Raw genomic sequence first — 26,091 nt, 5'->3', positions numbered from 1 at the left:
ATGTACCTTTGTCCAGAATACTCATCCCCCAAACTCCACCTGAAGGAACCTTGTCATTTCTTCAACCCTGTCACTGACCTAAGAAGCAGTTTTAAACATGGCTCCCAGATTCCTTGACCTTCCTCCTATTGAAACATGGGGTCTATGTTCCCTCCCCTTAAATTTGGGCTTTATAACTCCTCGATAAACAGAATCTGGTAGAAGTGATGCTGTGCCAGTTTCCAGACACAGGCTTTAAGAAACTGGCAGCATTTACTTTCTGCCTTGGAACCCAGCCACCATGTTGTTAGGAATCCAAACAGACACACGTAGAGGCCACGTGTAGGCGGTCCAGCTGACAGTCGCAGCTGAGGTCTCAGTCTATAGCCAGTATCAACTGCCAGACATGTGAGCCATTAAGCTTTCAGATGATTCCGGCTCCCAGTTTTCGAGCTGCCCCAGCTGATGCCACATGGTGTAGAGATAAGCTGTTCCCTTCCAGACATATCCAGGTTTCAGCTTCATGAGCTAATTAAATGATTGTTGTTGTCTTCAGCCCCCAAGTTTGGGGTGGTTTGTTATGCAGCAATAGAGGGAGAACAGAAGCCTTCCTTAAATCCTAGCACCATTGCCACAACCACCTCTACCATCAGTACAATGGTCACGAGGCAGTTCAAGACAATTCACACTCTCCTCCTCTTGGGTACAAGACAAAAATGCACTTCCCACCTGCTTTGAGTTTAGGCTTGGTCATATGATAAATTATGGCCAGTGGAATGCAAATGGAAAGGATATGTGCCAATTTGGGGCAGAAGTTTAAAATCTCCTGGGCCATCCACCAAGTCCACTTCTTTTGTCACAGTGATGGTGGAAGCCCACATGGAAATGAATCTTCCATCAGTCAGACTCCCTGGTGGAACTACGGTGAACCGGGCTACATTGCCAACCCACGCTGGACATACAGCATGAGGCAGATATCATTATTCGTTGAGTTAAGCCACTGAGATTTTTAAAAGTCATTTGTTATCACAGCATATGACCAGGTTTCTCAATGGACATTCTGGGCTAGGTAATTCTCTGTTGGGGCATACTGTCCTGTGTATTGTAGGATGTTCAGCAGCATCCCTCGCCTCTACCTACTAGATGCCAGTAGCACCACCACCTCCAGCTGAGACAACCAAAAATGTCTCCAAACTTTGTCAAAGGTCCCTTAGACAGCCCCAGTGAGAACACTGACCTAGACAGCTCCACTTGATGCAACTACCATCATACAGAATTGCTTCCTCTTCATTCTTTGAAAGCCCTTCATGGAGTCTCCTCTATAGCACTCATATCATTCACCACATCAACTTACAATTAGTTCCTTGGACTCTGTCACCCTGAAGACTGTGAGGGCAGGTGGAAAAGTAGGGCAGGTGCAATGATCTACCTAGAGCTTGAGTTTTCTGTTAATGTTATACCAAGGGAGGTGCTTGGAACACATAGTCTCTTCCAGCAAGGTGACCCAGTTCAGGGCCACCACACAAGTGTGCAGACTGCACAACAGTACCTAACCTCAGAAATAAGTGGTGACTGGGATCCATCCCACTCTGCTTGCCATTTGATCTCCATGCATAAGGAGGGAATTTTTCTCATTCATCTCTCTGAAGAAGAATCTTTTTTAAAAAAACTTCACACTAAGGCTGGGCTGCTCTGACCCAGATTGTGTGGGAATCTGAGATACATCCACATAGAACAGGACTAGAAAATCAAAGCTCTCCTGCCTGATGCTGACACAGCGATTCCCTTTGTCCCGAATCTTGGAAAGAGATGGAAAGCTAGTTCAAGCCGCTGGACAAGAGTAAGTAAAAGAAGCTGAAGTTAATACTGACTAGTTTGAAAAGAAACAGTGAAAAGTTAAGTCCTCCCTTCCTACTCTTGACCCCTAATATTCCCTTTCAGGGCCAGCCACAGTCATTAGTGGCCGTCCAGAGGAACACTAGGCATACACGGGTGATATGTATGTGGGACATCATCTCTTTTTAAAACACATATATTAGCATAGTTTACACATTGTTCTTCATCTTCCTTCTTAACTTAAACGTGTATCTTAGACAGCATGTTGTCATTACATGCCTCATTATTTTAAAGACACATTTTTAATGTTATGGAATGACATATCTCATATAATCAGTTCCTTGTTGATGGGCATTTAAGTTGACTCCAAGCTTTTACTATTACAATCATTGCCTAAATAAATAACTTGGTACATAAAAGATAAATTAATTAAAATAAAATAAGACAGTCTAGCTATATCAGGCAAACTTGAGCAAGAGTCCCTAAAATTGGTTATTTATCTGAATCAAACTGGCATCTCCATTAATGGCCTAAAATCCCCAAGCCCTAATGTGTGGGCCTGTGGAACCCTCTAATCTATGTAAATTAAACACCAATTAGAACGGTCTATTAAAGTTTCCATATAAAACGCCAGCTAAACTGTATACATTAGTGCGTGTTGAAATCAGCCCTTGTATAAATTGTTTCTTAGCCAGTAGGAATCACTGCAATTGCTGTTTATGAAATTCCCTCTGGTTCTACTCAAGCAGCTCTTCTTGATGTTGTAAATGAGCTACCAAAGTCAAACAGTTCAGGTGGTGACATGGCCAGTGGAATCCGACATCAGTAGCGGCAAGACCCAAGGTACATGATTTCTCCTACCCACCCACCTGTGCCTTTACCACTCCACACCCACTGCTCCACCTGTCCACAGCACACATCATAATGTTTGATGGCTTGATTGTATCAAACTGTGTTCCTTGTCAAGCCACCACCATGTTCTATCCTGACGGCAATCTGACCCAATAGCTTTTCCACTGACATCTTTCCCAAGGAGAAGTCTCCATATGCCATAGTCTCTTTACCCTTCTGTACTTTGGTCAACTCCAATCCAGAGAAATTCATTATCTTGAGGACTTTCATATGCTCTTTATCCTCATGTGCTCTCTCTACCTTAGGAAAATACAGTTAATCCCTGTCATCATTTTTCCTTCCCTTTTCTTCCTGCACAGCCTTCTCCTTTCCTCTTTTGCTTCCTCTCTTCATTATGACTGTCAACTCAGAAATAGCCCCAATCATGATTGATAGGCATTCGAGAAATGCCAATGAAACTTCTCTATTAAAAAAAGGAGAAATGCAATTTTAAAACTGCAGTGCATATGATAAGGACTAGTATAGTGAAATTCCCAGAAGTCCCCTTTAAAAAGTTCTACTCACCTCTACATAAACCTGTCTTCCTCAAGAAACAGTATGAATGATAATCTATTGCTTATTAATAATGTTCTGTAACAACATTGTTTTGTCATTTCTCACTGCAATTTGGTAACATTAAGCTTTCTTCATACAGCCTCTGTGGCTTGAAATGACCTGCCTTCAATTTTTTGCCTTTGAAAAACCTCTATCTTTTAAGTCCTTGCAGAATAAGCTGTTCCTTTCCCTGTACCCTTATATCAAATTGTTTTTATTGCTATTTAACAACTATTTTATTTAGTCTTACATAATTTGAATTTGTCTCTCCTCCTATAGTCTCCAAGACCCTTGAGAGACTGAGCTCTGTTAACACTTACTTACAAACTTCCCTATCAGGAGCACATCTGTCTGCCATGTGGTAAAAGAACATGAAATGTATACTGAAATGATACGGGCTTCTGTGGGTTGGACTAGGAATCTAAAGACCACTCACAAAGTTATCTGTCTGCAAAACTACACTGTTTGTCAAACAACTGACTTATTGGTTTACTTATAGCATACTTTATTCCATAATAATTTCAGGTAGCCTATAGATACTTCAAAAAAATTTATAGTGGCATATTTTGTCAACTAAATTCAAGACTGAAGATCAATATCAACAGCCCAGTTACATAGGCCAGAGGACTTTATATTGCCATACAACTTGGGCTACAAGTTTGGCACTGAGCTTCCTGGCAGTAAAGCACAAAGGAAAATATGTTCAATCGCATGGTTCCCATTGTCCAGAAGGAGAAAACATGCCATTACTTGGGGGAAGCAAAATTTTTCTGACACTTAGTTCTGAAACAAAAGCTCTGGTATAAGATTTCTCATAGAGGATATTGAATAGGCAATCAATTGACTCAGTTGGAATTTCAGTGCATAATTTGTTCTTAAGACTAATGAAGAGCCATGTGTCAAGAGGTAGAGCCAAAGAGGTTAAAGTAGTGACATTATTTTATCTGCTCTTAAATAAAAAAGATCATTAGAACATGTCTAGTAAATAACCCTCATGCAATATCTAACATAGAATCCTAGAAGTATAAAAATTGTTGTGTTGTTGTCACTGGTTTTGTTTGCCTGTTTGTTTGTAATAACAATGAAGACATTTATGTTTCTAATTTGTGGAAATTTTGAATGGGGAACTAGAGGTTCCTCAATATTTCTGAGGGTTAGCATGGGTTTAACAAGTAAGATACTGAAAAAGGGTGATGATTAATTTACATTTAATCATTACTCCATGGAGACTGTTAAAACATAAATAAATTTAAATGATTCCCCTCAAAAAATCTAGTATGAAAAACTTAAGATTTTAAAATCAAGGGTTTTATTAAATTTTCTTCTCCCCCATAAATTGAGGTAGCAATTCTAGAATATCAGGATTATATGTAACAAATCAGCACACAACTAAAGAGGGCAGAAGCCAACAAGAAGGGAGGAAAGAGGGATTTAAAAAGCCTAATCAACCATTATGGAAAGTTCCAAGGGGTCTATTTGGGTCTCACTGTTAGAAGTAGATCAGCCCTTCCATATTCACTAAATCCCCAGTTAATACACAGGCTGCCTATCCAAGCCAAGATCAACTGTGCTTTAAATTTCATTTTAAACTTTTAGGGAAAAAAAAAAAGTAAATAAGCTATATAGCCAGAACACTAAATCATAGCACAATTTTCTAAATGTGTTTTTCTTGAAGTTTGCCAACTTTTATAAATCCTTGAATGTTTATTGTTAAGTAAAAGATGCCATCATTCCCTCTAAAGTTATTCAATGTGAAAACTGATAGCACTGTTTTCCTAATTCTGTTTTCGGTCAGTTATCTTCAAAATATTCTCTTGAACCCAAGGGGAAAAAAAAATCAGACTTATTTACAGTGCTGTCGAGCATGAGAATGTGAAATGTGAAGTGTTTTCCCCCAAAATAGTTTACTAATAAAAATAACCAGACTTTTGGGTCACTCCTCATTATTGGGTTTTATTTACAGAGTTCTATGCTGTTACGCAGGAAAACCAGTGGAGATGAGAAGTCAAATAAACTGCTAAGCAAAATGTATCAAAAATGTATTTGAAATATGAGCAGAATTTGAAATTTAGCTTCACTGATGCTTCTTGTAAAGTCACTGTATGGGAAAGCTATAATTCTTCTTCTAGTAATTAATCTGACCCAAGAATGCTCATGTTTAGAAGTCTAACCCAAGGAGAATCTACTTAGAAAGGAGAAAGAAAGATATAAATGGATCCAATGCATCTAGACATACCAACTATGATTCCATGAGCAAACCACTGAACAGAATAACATGACCATTATAGATGGCCAGGGATACAACCTAATACTTATGCATGTAATATTTTTGTGAAAGGTGGCACTGAAGAAACAATCTGGGAAGCTAAATATAAATAAAGAAAAGAAAAGCTAAAGACCACTGAACTAAGTTTTCCCTGTCACCCCTCTATTTCCTCTTCTTCTATTTAACAATGGTGCATCACAGATATAGAGAACAAACTAGTAGCTACCAGTGGGGAGAGGGAAGGAGGGAGGGGCAAGACTAGGTATGGGATTAAGAGATACAAACTACTCTATAAAATAGATAAGCAGCAAGGATATGTGGTACAGCACAGGGAAATACAGCTATTGTCATAATAACTTTAAATGTAGTCTAATCTATAAAAATAATTGAATCACTATGTTGTGCACATTGAAACCAATATAATATTGTAAATCAACCAAACGTCGACATAACTAAATAAATAAATAAATAAATAAATAAATAAATAAATAAATAAATATGATGCATCAGCCATCCAAGGAAACTTTATGTTTTTTGAACTCCAAAATGCTAATTCTTCACCAATCATTATGCATTATTTATGAGGCTAAAGATACTAGAATAAATTCATTTTTAAAATATAGTTCAAATAGCATAAAAATTCTTTTGAAGTTAGGATCAAACTGTTTTATAGAGCAATCAGACTTTTGTCAAGCAACCTGAACTTTCTGCATATATCGAAAGAGGCAGGAGTTTGCCACCCTGAAACCTCTCACTAAAGGCAGAGCAGCATGGGAGCATTTCTGGTTTGATTTGGACTTCATCCCACCCTGAATAAGATTCAAGTTTTGAAGAGGTGCCATGTTATCAGCAGATTCATGTTCAAAAATCTTCCCACCCTTGCTTCACTTGGGAGAGACATAGTTCAATGCTAAATGACCCTTTCCAAGGCCACTGGATGTTTGCATTTCTTTGTCTGGGAATCTGAACTTGAAGTAGACCACCAGTGTGGATTTCCCAGCTGTGGTATATATAAATGAATGTGGCAGCTAGATGGTATGATCAAATTTAAGGGGGGAGGAGTGCAGGGGTGAGGTATGTGCCCATGTGCCCATGTGCACCCCCAAGTCTAGAAAAGAAGGTTGGAAGTCAGTGTCCTCAATGCCTTAAAACATGCAAGGGAAGATGTTGAGAAACTGAGGCAAGATATGGCAAAACCTGAAGCCAGATTGGAGCCCCATGCTGACTCATCAGATACCACAAATGTTGTAAAGGAAATGACAAGGGTGTGTGTAATAAAACTGCTGGTTGAGAAAGATACGAGTGAGGCTGCACAGTGAGCTGATAATGAGGTTACTGGGAAAGAAATAAGGCAATTCTTCCAAGGCAAGAAATGAGGGGAAAGACAAAGGCAATATAGTGGGGAAATATATGGTACTCTAGGTTGCTTCTTAAACTTTAGGATACATCAAAATCACTTGGAGGGAATTGATAAAATATAGATTTCCGGACCCCACACCTATAGAAACTGATTCAGCAGATCTGAGATGGCACCCAGATATTTGCATTTCTAGCAAGATCCCAGGGACCACACTTTTTAAATAGCAAGGTTGTAGATTCTGCTGGATTGGAGGCTGAACCCCTGCTCTGTCATTCCTTAATTGTAAGCCTTTGGTAAAATTGCCCAGACTGTCTGAATTTTGCTTTCCTTATCCTCAAAATAAAGGTGATAGTATATACTCCATAAGAGTATTGTGAAAATTAAACAAAATAACATGTTTGAAGCACCTGGGACATAGTAGAAACTTTAACAAATACTTCCATTTTTATTCCCTCTGAAAGGCAGAGGTAGGGGAAATGGAATCATGACCCAGGAGGGGCTCCAGGGTAAAAGACAGGAGGGCTGTGTTCCCAGAACCTAGCTCAGTGTTTCTCAATCCTGGGCAGGCATCAGAACCCACTGGGCTGCCATTTAGAAGTGGAGATCTCTAGGCCTCATCCTTGAATCAAAAGACTGAGTGAAATCAAAGGGACTGGCATGAAGAGACTGGGTGATTCTGAGGCCAGTCAGAATTGAGTCCAGGGACATATAGAAGAGTGAGTCTGAGAGTTCCAAGGCAGAATCCTGGACAACAGAGACCAAGCAGGTGACACAGGGAACAAGGGAGACAAAGTTGTAAATTCAAGGGCAGTAATGAGTTAGTAGAAACCAGAGAAAGCAGCTTGTAGGGAAGAAGAAAGGGTAGTGGTAAAAGTTAGAGTGTGTACTTAGGTTACCAGATTTTGACTTGAACTTTAAAACAGGCTAATGAACAGGTTATAAATCATGCTAACTATATGGGTGGTTACAATCCCTCACTGTGAAGAAAGGCTCAGCTCTGTAAGCAAATGGACTATGCTGATTTTTCAAAGTGAACATGGTCGTAGTAAAGAGGAACAGGGAAAATTCCAGAAGCCCTGGATCCTCAAAGAGCAGTCCTCATTTCGGTCTACTCTCCTCAGATCAATTTCAGTGGTAGAAAGTGGAAAATTATCCACCAACCAGCATCAACTGGAACTATGATGGGTGAGTTTTCTATTCTAGGAGGCCTCATTCATTCTATTCCTTCCCTGGGTCCTCAGGCACCACTGAAGTGTGTTTCTCATAATGCTAGGCTTAGAGAAAGGCTGCGGGTGATGTGGTTTCGATGATAAATATGAAAAATGACACGTATTATAACTCATCCTTGACTCTGCCCAAGGCATGTTAGCATAATTAATACTTTAAGAAAGGTCCCTCATTGGAAATCCTTGTTTCAGTAAATTTGTTTGTAGCGTCCCTCCTGTCAGTAACTCCTGGGAACACACCGTAGGAAACACTGCCCTGTAGCAAAGTCTGTAGTTGCCACACCCCCTGCCTGCCCCACTGCCAAGATCTGGAACTGAAAGCTGCACTGTCTAAATGCAAAGTTGTTCAGACTCTGAAACACTTCCTGTTTGAAAGAAAATTTCTCTCGGCTTTCAAATTCGCTGACTTCAAAGAGGGGGATAAGAGCATCGCTTGTTTGTCAGTTGGCTTTCGTCATTGGAGAGGTTAAAAAGCAGACAGACATTTAATAACATGGACATACTTGCCTAGGATTCGCCACCCCTTGTTGAGATATCAGAAAGCATCACCACAAACACACACACACACACATTCACAATGGGAGCAGGGTGGAGAGAAATTATTAGTGTTAAAGGAAAAATGACATGGTCAAAGTCCTTGAGAAAGAAAATAAAATTGCAAGAAGTGAAGATGAAAACACAGTATGCTGGCTGGGTGAAGGCCCATACGCAGTTGGCTTGTTTTCCAGCAGGCTAATCCTCCCCTCCCTTGAAACTCCAGCTTGTAAATGTGTTTACAGCTGCTCAGACATAATATGCCAGATACAAAAAAATCCACTTAGTCATTGTTCCTGGTGAACCAGTTTTACAAGAGTTAACCTAATCCTTTGCATAAAGCTGAAAAGAGTTTGCCAAAAGCTTTAGCAAGAAAGAGTCATGCTCTTTGCCTAAAGGTTAGCTGATCTCAATCAGCCTGCAACAGAAACTAAGCTATTACTTATTTACAGGGTGAACTGTTTTTGATCTGACTAGAAATGGAGGCATTACGGGGTGTTCCGGCCAGTACCTGTGTTAATTGACACTTCTCCCTGTTATGCAATCAAAGTGAGTGTCCTGAGAATCGTTGGCTTCTTGTTCCTTTGCTTCACCCATCCCTGGGGCTCAAGCACAACAGTCTGCTAAATTGGGCATTTCTAAATCAGTTGTGCCACCCAGTCATATCAACTCTCAGGGTGATTAAAGAATTTTAAAGCAATTAAACTAAACATTACTTCCCTAGGTGGTGAGCCACCTGAGGGCAGAAACAATGGCAGCTCCAGAACTTCTAAGAGGAGGAGCAAGGGGCAGAGATGTTATTGGAAAAGGAGCAGTTGGAGGCTCTACCCAGGGGACTTGATCTAAAACAATCGTTACACAGTAAGTACATTCTGCACCTTTAGATTATACACTACAAGTCAGTAAAAAAACAAGTTTTTTCTGAGGATATTTTTGATAAGATGGAGAAAAATCCCAGTTGCCCATATTAGAGAATAAGAATGCCAAGGGTTGGGGAGGGTATAGCTCAAGTGGTAGAGTGCATGCTTAGTATGCATGAGGTCCTGGGTACAATCCCCAGCACCTCCTCTAAAATAAATAAACCTAATTACCTCCCCCTTGCACAAAGGAAAGAAAAAGAAAAATATATAAGAATAATAAATAAACCTAATTACCTCTCCTAAAAAAAAGATTAAAAAAAAAAAAAAAAGAGTGCCAAGGCTGATGAGTGGGGTGTGTTTTAGGAAATAGAAGCTAGGGATGTAGGAAGGGGCCTGGCAAAGCCCATCAAATCATGCCTTGCTGCTGAGCAGGAAACAGAACTGATTCACCTTGACAGCTCAGCTCTTAGCACGGTAATTGGCACAAGCACGAGTTCGGTACATGTTTGTTGATGCAAACGGGAACTGAGCACATGAAAGAGAGATCACAGGAGATAGAGGAGGGAAGGGAGAGACTAGAAGGAAGAGGGTCTAGAGGAAGAGGTCAGAGAGGAAAGAGAAAAGGGAGAGGAGGAGCAGGAGAAAGGGGAGAGAGAAGAGAGAGGGAAAAGATCATGATACACTTGGCACACAAGCTGAGATTATTCAACATATTCACGGGGCTCCTCTTGGCCAACTATATTACAGTTGTCCGAGCTTACCATGATCACAGTTCTTGTCTATAAAGTTGGATTTTTGAATCTGAGCTACTTCCTAAGTGATTTCATACAGTTTACTTTGACATCTTAATGGAGATTCTGCCACAAGGCTCCCACCCAAGCAGAGCCTTCTCCTTAGAAACAAAAGACACCCCCCTTCCACTGAGTTTACCAACAAAACCATTCTCCTGGGTATCTTTCCCTAACAAGCTATTCCTATACTTCTGAATACTTGTTTGGCTATCGGGAAGGTACATGTGAACCCAGGTTTAATCACCCCAGCCCTCTTGCCTGACTCAGAGATACCAATCAGAAACTAATGTTGACAGTTCTGTCATTTCTACTCCAGAGAAGAAAAATGTCACAAGTCCTAGTCTGTGAAGTAACAAGATGAGCAATACAGAACAAACCGGAAGGGAAAGAGAGAGAGAGAGACCAGAGCAAGGACCCAGAGCCACCCTGAAGGCTGCTGTGACCCCACACCCTTCTGATATAAGACTCCTTTGTTTCAGTTCACGTTGCCTTCTGGGCAAAATGGGCCAATAAAAGGCAAACCATCTGTGCATGTACTTCTCTCAGATGTCCACAAAAATCCCCATAGTTGTTACCTTCTGGGAAGCTCAGAATGTTGTCGTTGTTCCCAATTCTTGTTCCAGAGATCTGCAAATTTAAGAACATGGTATTTAGTTTTCAAACCTCATCTACTATTGTGGAATAATAATACAAATGAGACAATACATGTAAACCCATTGTGCAAGTGTAGTATTATTTATCTCCTTTTTAGCAGAGAGATGGAGGTGAAAAGGAGGTCAGGGTGGGGGAGGGGAGAAGGCTGGCCAAAAGGAGCACAGGAGCCTCATGACAGTTGGCAGCTGGCTCCTTTCCCCACACCCAACTCCAGTCACTAAAATCATCCCACAAGCATACAGGTCTGGAGGATCGAAAAGACAGCACTGGTCCTGCTCTTCTAGGAGTTTGTGCTTTATGATGGAGACAGATAAGTGAAGTTACAATGAATGAGTAATTCCAACAATGAAGGAGAATCCAGTGTGATGGTTAACTTTACATATCAACCTGATTGGACTAAGGGATGCCCAGATAGCTGGCAAGATAATATTGCTGGGTATTTCCAGATGAGATTAGCATTTGAATCAGTAGATTGAGTAAAGAAGATTGCTTTTACCAATATAGGTGGGCATCACTCAACCTACTGAGAGCCTCAATAGAACAAAAAAGTAGAAGAAGGGTGAATTTGCTCTCTTTACTTGAGCTTGGACATCATCTTCTCCTGCCCTTGGACACTGGCTTCCCTGGTTCTCGGGCCTTCAAACTCTGACGGAATTACACCACTGTCTTTCTTGGTTCTCCACCTTGCAGACAGCAGGTGGACTTCCTGGCCTCCTTAATTGTGTGAGCCAATTCTTATAATAAATCTCCTCTCATGTATATTTGTATATATCCTATTGTTTCTGTTTCTCTGGAAAACTCTGACCAACACACAGGGAAATGTGAGAGGACATGGGGACTGTAGGAGGAGTAAGTAGAGGACACTTTTCAGAAGAATTGATTTCTGAAGTTTCACCTTAGGCACGCATCACACTTCTCATGACCCCTATTGTAGAGTGAGGATAGGTGTAGAAAGTGATAGGGAAATAACCATTATCCGCCTTAAATGAACTTGGCAGCCTGTATCAGTCTGGGATTCCTATGGTTAGCAGGTGGCCTTTTACAATCTCCTTGTGGATGGATAAGGTTTCCAGTCAAGTTTCAAAACTGTTTCCGCATTATTGGAGAAAAGAGTGATATGAAATGCCTATTGTAAAAGGAAACATGCTTTGAAATTGGACCATCAACTCAATCTGGTTTGATGGGGACTGTGGCAAAAGAAAATTTTCAGCTGGAAAGGAGTACTACCTCTGTAATGGGAGCAGTCATGGCAGCATACTCAGATCTTTGTTTTGCAGCCCTGATATCACAGCAGTTCTTGAGCCACAGGGCCAGTCAGGACTGCCACCCACCCTGGAGCACCGAGGCTTGGGCACCCCATTAAACAAAGGTCACTCAACACACTCCCCTATCTGTGTTCCTTAACCACCTTAACTGGAGGAGACACTGCTCACAGATCATCCTGTTCTCTTTTACTAGTCCCAATCCTGCCATCTCAAAAATGCTTAGTTTCCAAGGAACATCCACGTGGAACACAGAGCATGGCTATAGCCTAATCAAAACAGAAAAAAAAAAAAAAAAGACAAAAAGGGAGACATTCTGAAAAGTAAACATTTGACATAAATACCACTAAAATGTTGCAAAAACAGAAATCCTAATTAAAGAGGATGAAATGAGTGAGATTTTTTTCTGAGAGTGATTTAGGATCATTATAAACCATACAAAGGGAAACTATTACTTGCTTCCTTAATGGCTTAAAGTGAGGGATGTTCTCTTCCAAGGTCCACATGCAGTACGGAATCATTGTGGTGGGTAGAAAATGTTTGCACAGCATGCCAGTGTCATCATGTACTCTGAGGCCATTTGTGAGAGGTGGATTTTGAGGTTGCACATTCATTTACTTCCTCTTATTCTAAACCCCCTATTTACAGAAGGACACACTGCTCATCTGCCTACACCACCCTTCTTTATTCTGCATTAGCCTTCATTTTCTTCAATTTATATTCAAACAGATATGACATTAAAAATTCTGGGTGTAGGGAGTGAAGATGGAAAGGATGTCCCTAAAGTGAGAAAGAACAATTGGATGGGCTGTGACTAGACACATAAAAATGGGTAAAGTATATGAGTAGAAAATTCTCAAGACAAAATCCAAATGGTTGATGTAGGGAAAAAATTTTCAGCCTTGCTAGTTATTAAGGGAAATGCCTACTTAGACAATAATGAGATGCTAATACACTCTGGGTTCTCTAGAGAAACAGAACCGATAGGAGACGGATGGATGGATGGATAGATAGATAGGCAGACAGACAGACAGACAGATATAGATACATTATAAAGAATTGGCTCATGCAGTTATGGAGGTCAAGTCAGCAAGCTGGAGAGGAAAGCTGATGATATGGTTTCAGTCTAAGTCAGAAGAACCAAGAGAGCCAATGGTATAAGTTCTAATCCGAGTCCTATTGTGAAAGCAAGAGAAGATCCTTGTCCCTACTCAAAGACAGGCAGGAAGACAGAATTTCCCCTTACTCTTCCTTTTTGTTCTCTTCAGGTTTTCAATAGGTTGGATGAGACCCACCCCGACTGGGGAGGCAATTTACTACCAATTCAAATGTTTCTCTTATCCAGAAATACCTTCACAGACGCATTCAGATAATGTTTAATTAAATATCTGGGCACCCTATGGCCCAGTCAAGTTGACACATAAAACTACCATTTTGTAACCAACATGATTGACAAAAATTTTAAGTCTAAAAAAAGCAAGTGTTGGCAAAGAATGAAAGGAAGCAGAAAAGTGTACAAATGGCTGGTGGGAATGTAAACTGGTATGGCCCCTTTGGAAAGCCATCTGTCAATCTAGTAAAGCTGAGTACAGGCACCTCCCATAGTCCCACTTCTATGAAAGTCTTTCATATTTATACAAAGAGAGATGTTCAAGGATACAATTTACAGCACTGTTGCTAACATGGTGTTATTCTCACTGGGTGATCAGAAAAGTAGAATTGTGTATCACAGAGTAGATTTTAAAAGTAAAATTAATCTACATGAAGTAACATGATAAATCTCAAAAGTATAATGTTGCATTTAACGAAAGCAAACTGAAAAAGGATATATACAGTATGAAATCTAAGTATTAACATTTAATGTAAATAATAGAATAAGAGAAAATGTTACTATATATTGTTTCTGGACAGATACATATGTAGAAAATTTTTTCAAAACATGCACAAGACTGATTCACACCAACTTCAGGATAGTTCAAACCTCTGGGATACAGAAAGGGTCAGAGGAGAAAGAGAAAGAGAGAGAGAAGTGAAAGCAATTACATGGTTTGGCTATATCTGAAATTTTACTTACCGAAAGGATTTGGAAATGTGTTGATTTTTCTTAAATCTAAGTGCTGGATATACAGAGGTTATCTTATCTTTGTTTTTCTGTACATTTGAAATATTTCAACTTAAAAATGAAAGAAATGAATTAAAAAGCAGTATGATAGTAAGATTCCACAAAATATAGTGCCTGGTCAAGTAAAAGAATATACGCTAAAAAAAAAAAAAAAAATCTGGGAGACTGTAGACCAAACTGTTAGTGTAAGTTATCTGTGGGAAGTTACTTCAAGGGCTTTATTCTGTACTTTCTACATTTTTGTTTTGTTTGAACTTTTGCCACGATCATGGATTACTGCTGTAATCAGCACAACCAGCCAAAATGTCTAGAAGGGGCAGAAGAGGTAAAGAAAGATGTGAATAAAGAGGTCTTTATTCAAAAAAACACCCTTTGAGCCCCACCCCTTGGTGTCATTTTTCAAAGAGTAGGCCAGAGGAAAAAAAGGAAAGCATTTTGTTCTTAGAAGCCAATAACTAAGCTAAGCCCCAATTTTACAATTATGCAACACCAGCTGCCATTTCTGAACATTCACAAGGAGCTAAAAAAGGGCTCATTATGTTCCTCTGAAATCTGCTCCTCATCCTATATTCTCTGTCTAGATAAATGTTGCCACCAGGCTCAACTAAGTGCAGTCTTGCCCCAATGCCACCACCTTAGCTCAAGCTCTCTCATCGATTGGTTCTTTTTCCTGCTTCAAGTCTTAACCTTTGGCATCCATCTAGCAAACAGCACTCAGCGCAATCAACCTGAAGCACATTTGATCATATAAATCCCTTCCTCAATTATCTCCACAAAAGTGTTTGTTTCTCATTACCGACAATATAATCAAACAAACAAAAACATACCAACTCTTTAGCATGGCTTCAAAAGTCTGGAGCCCTTTATGAACTAGTTCATGTCTACCTCAGCAGGCTGACCTCTTTCTATGCACACTTCAGCCCTGTAATCTCTGTGCAGTTATCTACAGTTTTCTGGACTTCACTGTGTTTTGTTAATGTTGCTTCCTCTGCCCCAAATGCCCTGCTTCTCTATCTCTCTGGAGAATAGTGCATCTACTTTTTCAATAAGCTCAGCGCAGCGCTTCCTTTATGAAGATTTTCCTGGTTCTTACCCATATATACTTAAACACACACATACACACACACACCCTGACACAGAGTACAGATTTTTTCACTGTACTATCATTTTATGGATGTGATGATTTCCCAATTCTCTCTGAATACATTAAATAACTAGTTGTTGGTTTCAATGACTTATTTTTAGTTCATGCCTGTATTCTCAAGTTACTTCCATTTTCCAAGGGGGTCAATTTGGTTTTGGGGGGATTGTCTTACTCATGCTGTTGGTCTTCCAAACACATCTGATAATTCTATATTCTACTGTTAAATTTACCTTTCATTTACGAAAATTCTTCTTGAATCTCTCATCTGCTCATCCTTTCCTTTGCTGTACAGGTCTATTTCATTTTGTACATCTACAGTTTTACTTTAGGGAGGTATGGAGAAACATAATTAGTCAATACAAATGTTCAGTCCCCCATCTTAGATCAGAAGGTTAGCCAACCATTTTAGAATCCACTGAGATAACAGATACTGCATATTAATGAAAAATAAACAAAAAATTTCTAAAGACCCAAAATATTTAAGAATGCTGATTAAGAACACTGTATTTAAGCAATAATTATTTGTAATAACTGAATCTTACAGTGTGAGCTTCTATGCCTGAAGCAATTCTCTTGTTTTATTTTATTCTGATCATATCCATATAGAATATGGTTCTAATCTAGTTTCCATTTTAATTGGAAAGGGGAGAATTCAGACAGGGACAGAAATCCAAGAAACATGGTTAGAGTAGGAGCTCTACTATGACATGTGTAGGAAATATATTTCCTACACAGATAAATCTTTGTGACTGAGTGTGGGTCAGAGAGGAGCACGTTGAAGAGGGAAGTTCAGCTTGGGAGTTTGAGAAGTGCAGGAGGAGAAGCCCCATACCCTTTTCTTTCCTTCCCACACTTCCAACTACTTACAGGTTTTCAATCCCAAGTTCAATTTTCACGGGCCACAGATATGGAAAGTTGGCCAAAGGTAAATTTAATCTATGGAATAAAACAGAATCCAAGACTGGGATGTCTCAGGAGGTAACAGTCAATTTTTAGAGCTCCAGGATAAAGTCTTGATTAATGAACAAACTCAAGAGGCAGAGTTGTTTGTTTGAGGCAAAATAAGACTACATGAGTATCTGAGCTGTCTTTAGCTGGAGAGCTATTTTGTGGATGATGCTTAAGAGCCATTTACTGCTTCCACAGAAAGGAAAGAAGGGCAAACTTCTTGTGAGTGTCAAATACCTGAAATTGTTTTGGGGAAAGAAGTTAAAATGATGCACAAAGAAGTCTCTATACTTGAGAAGTTTAAAGACTAGTGGAGAATTCAGACAATTAAACAGGCTACCAGAAGAAGGTGTGATAAATCCTACTATGAAGTGATCACCATGTGCTACGGGAACTTCAAGGGGAACATGTTTGCAGTGAGAGATCAGGGAAATGTTCCCGGGGAAGTGACATCTGCTCTGAAATCTGAAGGATTATTACATATTATTCGGAGAAAAGTTTAGAAGGAGACATCATGGGAAGAGGAAAGAGAATCTCACAACAGAGAGAAAAGCCTTGAGGATAGAGAAGAAAAGGCAATAGAGTCTTACTAGGAACTCATTATGGCTGATACATCATCTGTGAGGTGGAGGGTAGTGAGGCCTGAAGCAGGAGAAATAAGCAGAAAAAATCAGAAAGGGACTTATGCCCCCACACTAGAAAGCTTAAACTTGACCATGAGGGCAAAGTGGAGAGCAATGAAAGGGTTCAAGACTGGGATGCAACAAGATCTGATTTGCATTTTAGATCTCTCTGGCTGTACTGTGTGGAATGTACTAAGAGATGAAAATAATTGAGTACCTGGTGCTGGCAACTCCGGTAGGATTCTGTGGCAATAACCTCAGGAAAGAGGAGAGTGGTCTTAGACTAAAATAGTAGCAGTAGATTACAGAGAAGTGGGTGGAATCAATTTGCAAGGTATGTCTGTGGCAGAATGGACAAGGGTAAGAAGAACCTAATACTGCAGGCTTTGCTTTTTTATCTGAGTCCAAGGACTCCAGCTATTCACAGTGGGGCCTCCTTGTGACCTTTTCTTATTTCTGACCTCTTTCTCCTTCCTTCCCATCCTATCATTGTCAAGTTCCCCTCTCTGTTCTTTTAACATCTGTGGTCCACTATCCATCCTCCCTCCAATGCAGAGGATTGGTCTCCCCTCTCCCTACATCACTCACCCACAATCCTGTACCCCTCACAAAGCCTAAGCCAGTCCTGTTCTCAGCTTCCTGAGGACATTCAAAGAAAAGATAGTGATAGCCCTTGACTCCCCAGGGCCTTCAGAAGAGTTGAGGAGGGCAGATGAGGGAGTGGAGAAGAGATTTCTAAACAACTGGTCTCTTTTAAGATCTCACTTCTGTCATGACTCAGTCCTTTCTCTTGATTTATTCTACAGATGGTCCATCAGTCACTACCAAAATAAGTGGATGTGTGTACATGCAAAATGTACACACAAAATGCTTTAATGCATCCCCACCCCTCCAAAGGACAAATATCAATTCTCAAAAACATGTAGTCTATAAAATGATAAGGAAAAACCTAAACATTTTTTTAACTACCTCATAATTTGCAAGGCATCTCTCTTATACAATAGGTTCAGTATTTTATTTCCTCCTCAGCTTTTAAATTGTGCTTCTTCAGTCTTGGCAAGAATAAGAAAGGGCCCATTGTTGAATTTTCATACCTCTTCATGATCTCTTTCTAGATACCCAAGCAGCCATTCGAAGCTTTGAGATGAGTTGTTCTGAAGACTACATTAAATTCTTAGTTGTGTCTGCCTGAGGTAAGGAATAGTAGGTAGTTTTACTGTTTCAGTTTTATCTATCTGTCGTGTTCTTCTTGCCAAATAACAGAAATTGTTTAACAGCAGTGCAATATTATGGAAAGGACACTGGTTAAAGGAAGGCCTTGCCTCAGAAATGCTCACTAACTTCCTGATACTGAGTAAATCTCTCGAATTCCCTGAGCCTTAGTCTTCTCATTAGTAAACAATGGATAATGTGACTTTGGGTTGTTTTTTTCTTTCACAATCAATCTATATTGAGCACAGGAATATATATGAAAGTAGCTGGTGTTCAAAAACATATTGTATTTATTTTTGGTTAAAGGCAGAAGTAATCTAATGCAACTGTTAATTTTTGCAAATGAAGATGCCGAAGCACAGAGAGTGGTAAGGTTTGCCCATCCCATAAAGCGGCAGAGTCAGAAATAGATGCCAAGTCTCCTGATTCTTGTTCGATGTTCTTTCCATTACACCTTCTGGAGGGAGCCTGGGGTGTGTGTTTAAAGAGATGGAAGCCTTTCACTATAGAATCTGGGCCCCAAGGACATGTTTCCCCTCCCCCAAATGACAAGGCTAATGCCTGTTCTTTTCAACGTCCATGAGGTTTTGCCTTGGATGGAAAAGTTTTTTCCAGCACCACCTATCCTATTATCCTGTTTTGAAAGGGTAATCTGTCAGGCACATCAAACATTAAAAGCAGCAGGAACATTCTGAGGTTGGTAGTGTGTATATTTTTCTCACCGATTAAATCTTCACTCCTCAGCTATCAGACAAAAGGGAGGAAAAACTTTTCCCCTCCTCCCCTAAAAGGAGAAAAGCTTTTAAAACTGTTAGCAGAATCCACTATTCAAAATGGAAAAATAAAATTTTCAAGTGACTTCAGATGAGAAAGGCAAAAGAACACATGTGTTCAGGATAAAGTTTGTTTTCTCTTGGGCTAGAATATTGCTACTTCATGATTCTAAGCTATCATCACTACAGGCAGATTGTGGCCAACAATTTTATCAACACAATTTAATGCTTTCCCTAGGTTACTGGAATTTGGAAACTGTAGGGAAAGTTTTAAGCTGATTTTGTCAAATAACAAAAAAACTATCATTTGTAAAAATATATTTTTTCTAAATTGCAGAGTAAAGGATTGTATGCAAGATTCAAAGTTTCTTCTTTACCCACAACAGATAAGAGAGATTGAAGTTATTACCAGAACTTTGATATGATCACCTAGGAAATGATAACCAAAGAGGGCCTGGGCTCTTGGCTGCTCCACTATCATCTCAAACTCAATACATTAAAATTAGAATTCTATAAGTATCTTTCTCTCCTCTCTCAATTTATTCTCCCTCCAGTATCACCAATCTTAGCAAAATCACCATCAATCATTAAAGACATTAACTCCTTCTTTTCCCTCATTTTCTATCTTCCTCCCATCCCTAATGGTCGTTTTAAGTCCTCTTTTTTTTTTTTTTTTTTTTTTTTTTGAGACTCTGAAATCCACTGCCACTGTATTGATTCTGACTTTTATTGTCTCTTGAACTACTGGCATTCAGGTTTGATGAATTGGTCCCTTGGAGTCTGCTCCTATCACCCTCCGATCCATGTTTCTTAAGGAAAGTCAAATTACTGGTATAAAATATAAAGCTAATGATGAATTTAAACTGTCTATGGCTCTTGTTGCCTAAGTAAGGCCAAATTTTTCATCTGACCTGGATGACTTTTCTCAGTCCAATCTCAATCCACTTTCCAACCTCCTCTCATCACAACCCATTACTGTGACCATGCAATCGAAGCTTCAATCATACCCACCCCCCCAAATCCTGTTATATCTCTACACCTTTGCTTATGCTGTATTCCGTGTGTATAAGACCTATATTTGAACATCCATTGTCTACCTGGTAACTTTCTCCTTAATCTGAAAGGCAGCTCAAGTGCCACATCTCAGTTACAATTTCTTTTGTAATCCCCCAAAACTTAGTTGGATCTTTCTCTGTATATCCATGTGACAGTTTAAAAACTGTTATTATACCAATAATCCCATTATGATTATTTTTTTACTAGGGAAGTCTTTGGTAGGTTAGATTGTATCTTCCTTGTATCTCCAATTCCTAATACAGTGTTTGACACAGTAAGCATGCAAGTATTTGTGAAACAAACTAATTATCTATCCCTCCCCTAGTAATAATAAATGTCAGTGATTTTCACGTATAATCTCACTTAAACTTAAAAAAAAAAAAACCAATTGGTTCTCAAACAATATAGTATGGTACAAACGTACACTGATAACTCTATAAAATGTAAATTACATTAAAATATGTCAATTACATAAGAGCACTGTTTGCATGTTATCTGTCAGACAGCAAGTTGAGTGGATCACACAATAGCACAGGATGGGGTAAATTTGGTGCATAACAAGAGTTTTAAAAAATGATGTAATGTAGAAACCGGTCACCACCACCACCCTCCTCCCCTGCCCCGCAAAAAATCCTTTTTTATTAGAACCTGCAAGACCTTTGTGAGGGAAGGAGGCAGTTCAACTTAAACAATGAATCAATGTTCAAGGGCAAACAAGTGGCTAGAACAGTTAACTATGGGTGTTTCATAGCACTATGAGATATTGTTAGACAGTAATAATGATCAGGTTGTAATTATCACTGACTTGTTTGGGGCCTTCAAACATCTCTAACTTTATTGTCAAACCTTCCAGTATTTGAAAGTGTGTCTAAAAGGTAGAGAAGCAGAGACAGAATTGTGGAAGAGCAGTTTGAAATTGACAGCCTGCATTTAAACCCCAGCTCTGAACTCACTACCTCTGTTGACCTTCGGCGAGTCACTTCCACCGTGCTGATCCCCACACAGCTGTGCTCTAACATGGGACAGGACTCACTTCAGACGACTGTGAAAATTAAACAAGCTGAAAACAATGAGGGCTTGGAGTAAGCCCTTATTGTTATCTGCTATTTGTTGACATTGTTGTTCTGTTTTATCACTATGGCCTGTAGTGACACTAACATGCTAACTTCATTTTATCATCCTCTTTTTCCACTGCTGTGATCTCTTAAAATTAATAGTTTAACTTGCTCAGTTCTGGTCTCTCTACTTCCAAAAAAATCCTCTACATGGTTCAGAGGAAAATGAGCAGAAACCTAAACACAGCTAAGTTAATTTTTCCTCTTTCTCCAGAAGTCTAAAAACATAGTCCTGCTATTGTCATTGTCTTGTATCTGATTGGAAATACTTGTTTGCTGGGAAAATCATATCTAAGTATCTCTGGCTAATCAGTGTCCTTACAGGACCCAATTCAATCAGAAAAGTAAAACAATAATTATCAAGTTTGCTTGGTTAGTAAAGTGAAGTTTAATTGAGGAGATGTGATGAAACTTGCAAAACAACACCTGTGGAAGTAGACAGGCAATAAACACAAAAGGAAGAAAATAACAACTCTGTCAAACGTACTTGTAAACTGAGAGAACATTAGGGCGAAGTTCAGTGCAGGAGGCTGACTCAGGATATATAAGGACACAGAAGAGCATTAATTGTTATCTCACTAAAGTTATATAAAGATCAATGGCTGGAAATGTTTATACACGCGTGTGCAATCCTGTGGGACATTCACACATTGCTTCCACCATTAGATAGATACCTGTGCATTATGACTCTCGTGAAGTAAGTAGTAGTAACTTATGACTCATGGTGTAGTTGTTTTCATCCAATCACCAGAGTCTGACAGTTGTATATCGTGAGTATTAACACCTGCCTCCTAGGGATATTGCAATAATTAATGTTTTTAACAATATTTTAAGCTGTAGAAAGCTACTAACAAATGTGGGGTGATGTGTCATGGTTATCAGGCATAAGTATTATTTATTTTTCTTTCAGTCAAAGACATATCAGACCCAGAGCCTCCTTCTCACATACCTATTTAAGAATGAATTGATATTCTTCAGTCAAATAAAAGCTTTCAAACAATGGGATTCTTCCCTACATTCAACCTGAAATCAGTATGTTCCAAAATAGCTAATGCCTCCTAAACACATTGAGGTCTGCGTTTTGCACTCAGCGTCAATGATTCAATTGCTGCTAAATCCATCTGGATACCTCTTAATCCTCACAGCATTTGACATAGCTGACTGACCACTACCCTCTTTCTTTAGCCATTCTTTTTTTTTTATGTGTGTTTTCTTTTTTAGATGGCAGAATTATGGATGGATGATTTTTCTTCATCTCAGTTTTCCAAAATTTAACCATTCTTTTGTCATGGCTACTACAATGCCATATTTATCTGGGTTTGGTGTCTGTGTGTTTTGCAGGTTCTTCTTTGCCCATCCCAGTTTGTTTCTGTTCTAGGTTCTGTTCTTTGCTTTTTGGATTTTCTGCTCCTGAGCTTATCATCCACTACTGTGGTTCCTTATGAGAAACACTGAGTGCTGTAGCCACTCAGAACAGGACTTGGTCATTACAGAGCGGGTCACGGAATGGTGGTGTTTGAACTGATTCCTTAACACTGTGGTAAAAGGGGGCCATATACAGTTTCTGGTTTTTCTTCTATAACTCAACTCAGTTGAAGTTATTTATGTACAATTATATCTCTTAGTCTATTGTCTATTGTCTATTCCAGCTTACTCTTTATAAATATTCTCCTAAAGGAAATTTGTTGGTTTTCATTCTATTGTCTCACACTGGAATGAAGTCCACTTTAAAGAGTTATAGAAGAAAACGATGCTCAGCTCATTCCTTACATCAAAATATGTTCACTTGAATTCAATACAGTATCCAATTGAAAAGTTATGTGACTTCCTTAGTCCTCCAGTTTTTCAAACAAGAATTTTTATGATTGCTGAGTAGACTGTTCCATTTCTAGAGAAAAGTACACTTTCATTTGCATTTATTACAATGCAAAAGAATTGTTGGAAAGGGAAATTACACAACTTTTCAAAATAAAAGGTTTAACTTACAAACACACTTTTCAAGAAATTAATATTTTAATAGAATAGAAAACACACACACATGCAAAAAACATTTAAAAGGTGATCTAAATACCTTTTAACAAAAGAAAGAATAGGAGAGTAGGGCTAGAAAAGTCAGTCTGGAAGGGGTATGGATTTTGACGCAGACAGGTGGTGCAGCATCTAGATGACTCTGCAATTTTGTTGAACATTTTTATATTTGCAAAGCACTTTCAAATAACTCTTCCTGACAAGCATGTAAGCCAAATAACCATTATCATCCCAATTTTTCAAAAGCTAAAATAGAAATAGAGATCAACGGAGCAAACTGCCCTCTTCCAACATCAAATGGCAAGTGGTAACAGATTAGAAATCACTGAGCCTGAAATTCTATTTTGCTGTGTGAGCCAGGGTCCAGTCTACCCGTTGGATGAGTGCTGGTCTGCATTTGCCAAATCTGAACAGACAAAGCGGTGCACAATTGTGACAGTTCATCCAGATAATTCAGGTCAGAATTTCCCTGTGACCCTGGAATCTTAAAAATAATGCAACCTGAGTTATTTAACAAACTCGTAACTTTATGTTTAGCTTTCCTGAATCGGACATCAAGACTCTAGGAAAAGGGAAGAGATTTAACTCTCATTTGGATGGGCTGAGACAAAATAATGAGACTGATGAGGAATTTTGCTGAGATAGAAAGAGAGAGAGAGCAAGACATTCACTAAATACATAGGCCAGTTAGAAATGTTCCCCTATGTCTTCACTTTGGATAGTTCTTCTCACTGAAGAAGTAGTTTTTATTTTATTCCTGGCTACCCTTATGGTGCTAGGGGAGCATATCTACTACTCTCTCTGAATATAACCTGAAATGTTATTTTAATGTTTAATATTTAAATACTTTAATATTAAAATTTAATATAAACTTTAATATTAAAATAATGAACTCCCAGAGACTTTTCTGGGTCCTGACACACTCCACACTGGCCCAGCTGCAGAGTTCTAGATATTGCTCAATGACAGTGCAAACTAAAGAGAAACAAAACAGCTTGTTTTTCTTCTTCAGACTCTCCAGAACCAAAACACAGGAGGACCTGAGCGAGCAGAGCAAAGCCACAGGCAAATGACTCACTGGAAACCTTGAATGTTTGCTAAGTAAGGTCTTCTGCAGCATCTCACATCAAAGAGCCCAGGCTCCTCCGCCCGCTGCCAGCCCGACTTAGCTTGGAGAACACTTAAGGCATGTTGCTTCTGATGTCTGCTATTGGGAGACTCATAAACCAGGTCTGGGGAGATACTGTTTGGTGGTAGTGTTGTTTGCTTTTCACTTTTTAAGTTTTATGTGTGTGTTTTTTGTCCGTTTGTTTAATGATTATAAAAATAAGTGCTCAATATTAAACATTTGGAAAATATGGGACTTTTTTTTTCTACAGTAAGAGAAAAATCACCCATAATCCCATCCAGAAGCAACCTGTTAAAATTTCTGTAATTTCGTTTAGCCCACGGTTTCTCAACCTCAACACTGCTGACGTTTTGGACTGCTTAATTCATTGTTGTGTGTATGTAGGGGCAGGCAGTAGGGGATGCTTTTCTGTGTATTGTAGGATATTGAGCAGCATCCCTGGCCTCTACTCACTAGATGCCAGTAGAAATCCACCCTCACTCTCCAATTGTGACAACTAAACTTGCCTCCAGACATCGTTAACTGTCACTTGAGAGGCAAAATTGCTCCAATGGAGAACAACTGTTTTAGATAGTATGTTTTTGGAAAGAAAAAGTGTTGATTTGAAATTAATCAATGGGGAAGTTTTAGGAAATTCCTTAGGGAGAACTCAGTCCAAGCTGCTATCTCACAGTAAGGTTTACAGAGAAGGGACTTGTGCAAAGTCACCCAGTGAATTAGTGGTCAGATCTGCTGGGCTTCTGATCTACAGATCTTTGCACTCTTTTCCTTGTGTTATTTTTGTATTCTAACTCGATAGTCACATATGTGGGACACAATCAAAACTATCTTTATCTGTGGTTCTTGAATTTCAAGCCAATTATCATTCATAGTATGAGGTGTGATTCCTCCTGCTCTTCACACTCCTCCTCTGCCAATAATGACCAGTTGCATGGGTGACGACAGATTCTATTTTACTGAAGGAAATCTGGTTTTCTTAACTTACAGTATTTCTGCTAAGGGAAACTCAAGAAATTTCCCCGAAGTTTTTGTGCTTCAGAACCTGGTGCCCCTCTTTTCCTCTGTTCCTTGTTAGTTTTCTATCTTCAGAGCGTAATAATTCAGTGATTCAGGGTCCATTTTTTTCCCTCTTTGTTCTGATCCATTAATCTAAATATCAGGCCTAAATTTCTCTCCTGGAAAGCCCCTGTTTCTACTCAAATTCAAACCTCCATTATCTTCCATCTGGACTAAGGTAACAGTCTTCTTGCTTCTACTCTTATTCCTCCATAATTGTAATCCATTCTTCACAGAGCTCTTTAAAAATGTAAATCAGACCATGCCACTCCTTTGCTTAAAATCCTCCCATAGCTTTCCATTACACTTGAAATACAAACTCCTTGCCCTGGCCTACAAGGCCTTCTGTCTTCCCAGGGCCCCACCTCCTCTGCTCTAATCATTCTGGCCTTGTGGTTTGTTCTCAGACATTCTGAACTCTACCTACCTCAGGGTCTTTGCGCTTGCCTTTTCCTCTGTCTGGAATGCTCCTCTTCCATGTTCCTGTGACTGGCTCCTTCTAATCATTTAGGTTTCATCTCCAAAGTCAGTTCTTTAGAGAGGGTTGCACCTCATTAACATAGCCACCCCTGGCTTCACCTCAGTCACTTTGGATCATATTACTTAGTTTTACGGCCTTTGTAGTATTTGTTAATATATATCTTAATCTAAATAATCATATTTATTAATTT

General features: G+C 39.2%; 1 protein-coding gene and 1 long non-coding RNA gene across 3 annotated transcripts in view; one reads left to right on the top strand and one right to left on the bottom strand.

The window, feature by feature from the left end:
* The window catches only part of TMC1 (transmembrane channel like 1), a 307,101-nt gene that overhangs the window by 167,648 nt on the left and 113,362 nt on the right, over positions 1-26,091 (bottom strand). Inside the window, exon 3 of the mRNA XM_064490277.1 lies at positions 10,874-10,925. Within this exon, the coding sequence (XP_064346347.1) occupies positions 10,874-10,925 (52 nt within the window). The remainder of the gene's footprint in view (positions 1-10,873; positions 10,926-26,091) is intronic.
* LOC116152654 (uncharacterized) lies at positions 1,396-24,593 on the top strand. Of its 2 annotated transcripts, XR_010382684.1 has the most exons (5): positions 1,396-1,819; positions 9,100-9,196; positions 9,372-9,508; positions 18,167-18,244; positions 24,248-24,593. It is a non-coding gene; the product is annotated as an uncharacterized LOC116152654 (long non-coding RNA). The 2 variants fall into 2 exon arrangements; XR_004136216.2 differs by lacking the exon at positions 9,100-9,196.

The sequence above is a fragment of the Camelus dromedarius genome, chromosome 10 (genome assembly GCF_036321535.1).
Source record: "Camelus dromedarius isolate mCamDro1 chromosome 10, mCamDro1.pat, whole genome shotgun sequence".
NCBI classification, from domain to species: Eukaryota; Metazoa; Chordata; class Mammalia; order Artiodactyla; family Camelidae; genus Camelus; species Camelus dromedarius.
This window is presented reverse-complemented; position numbering and strand designations above follow the sequence as displayed.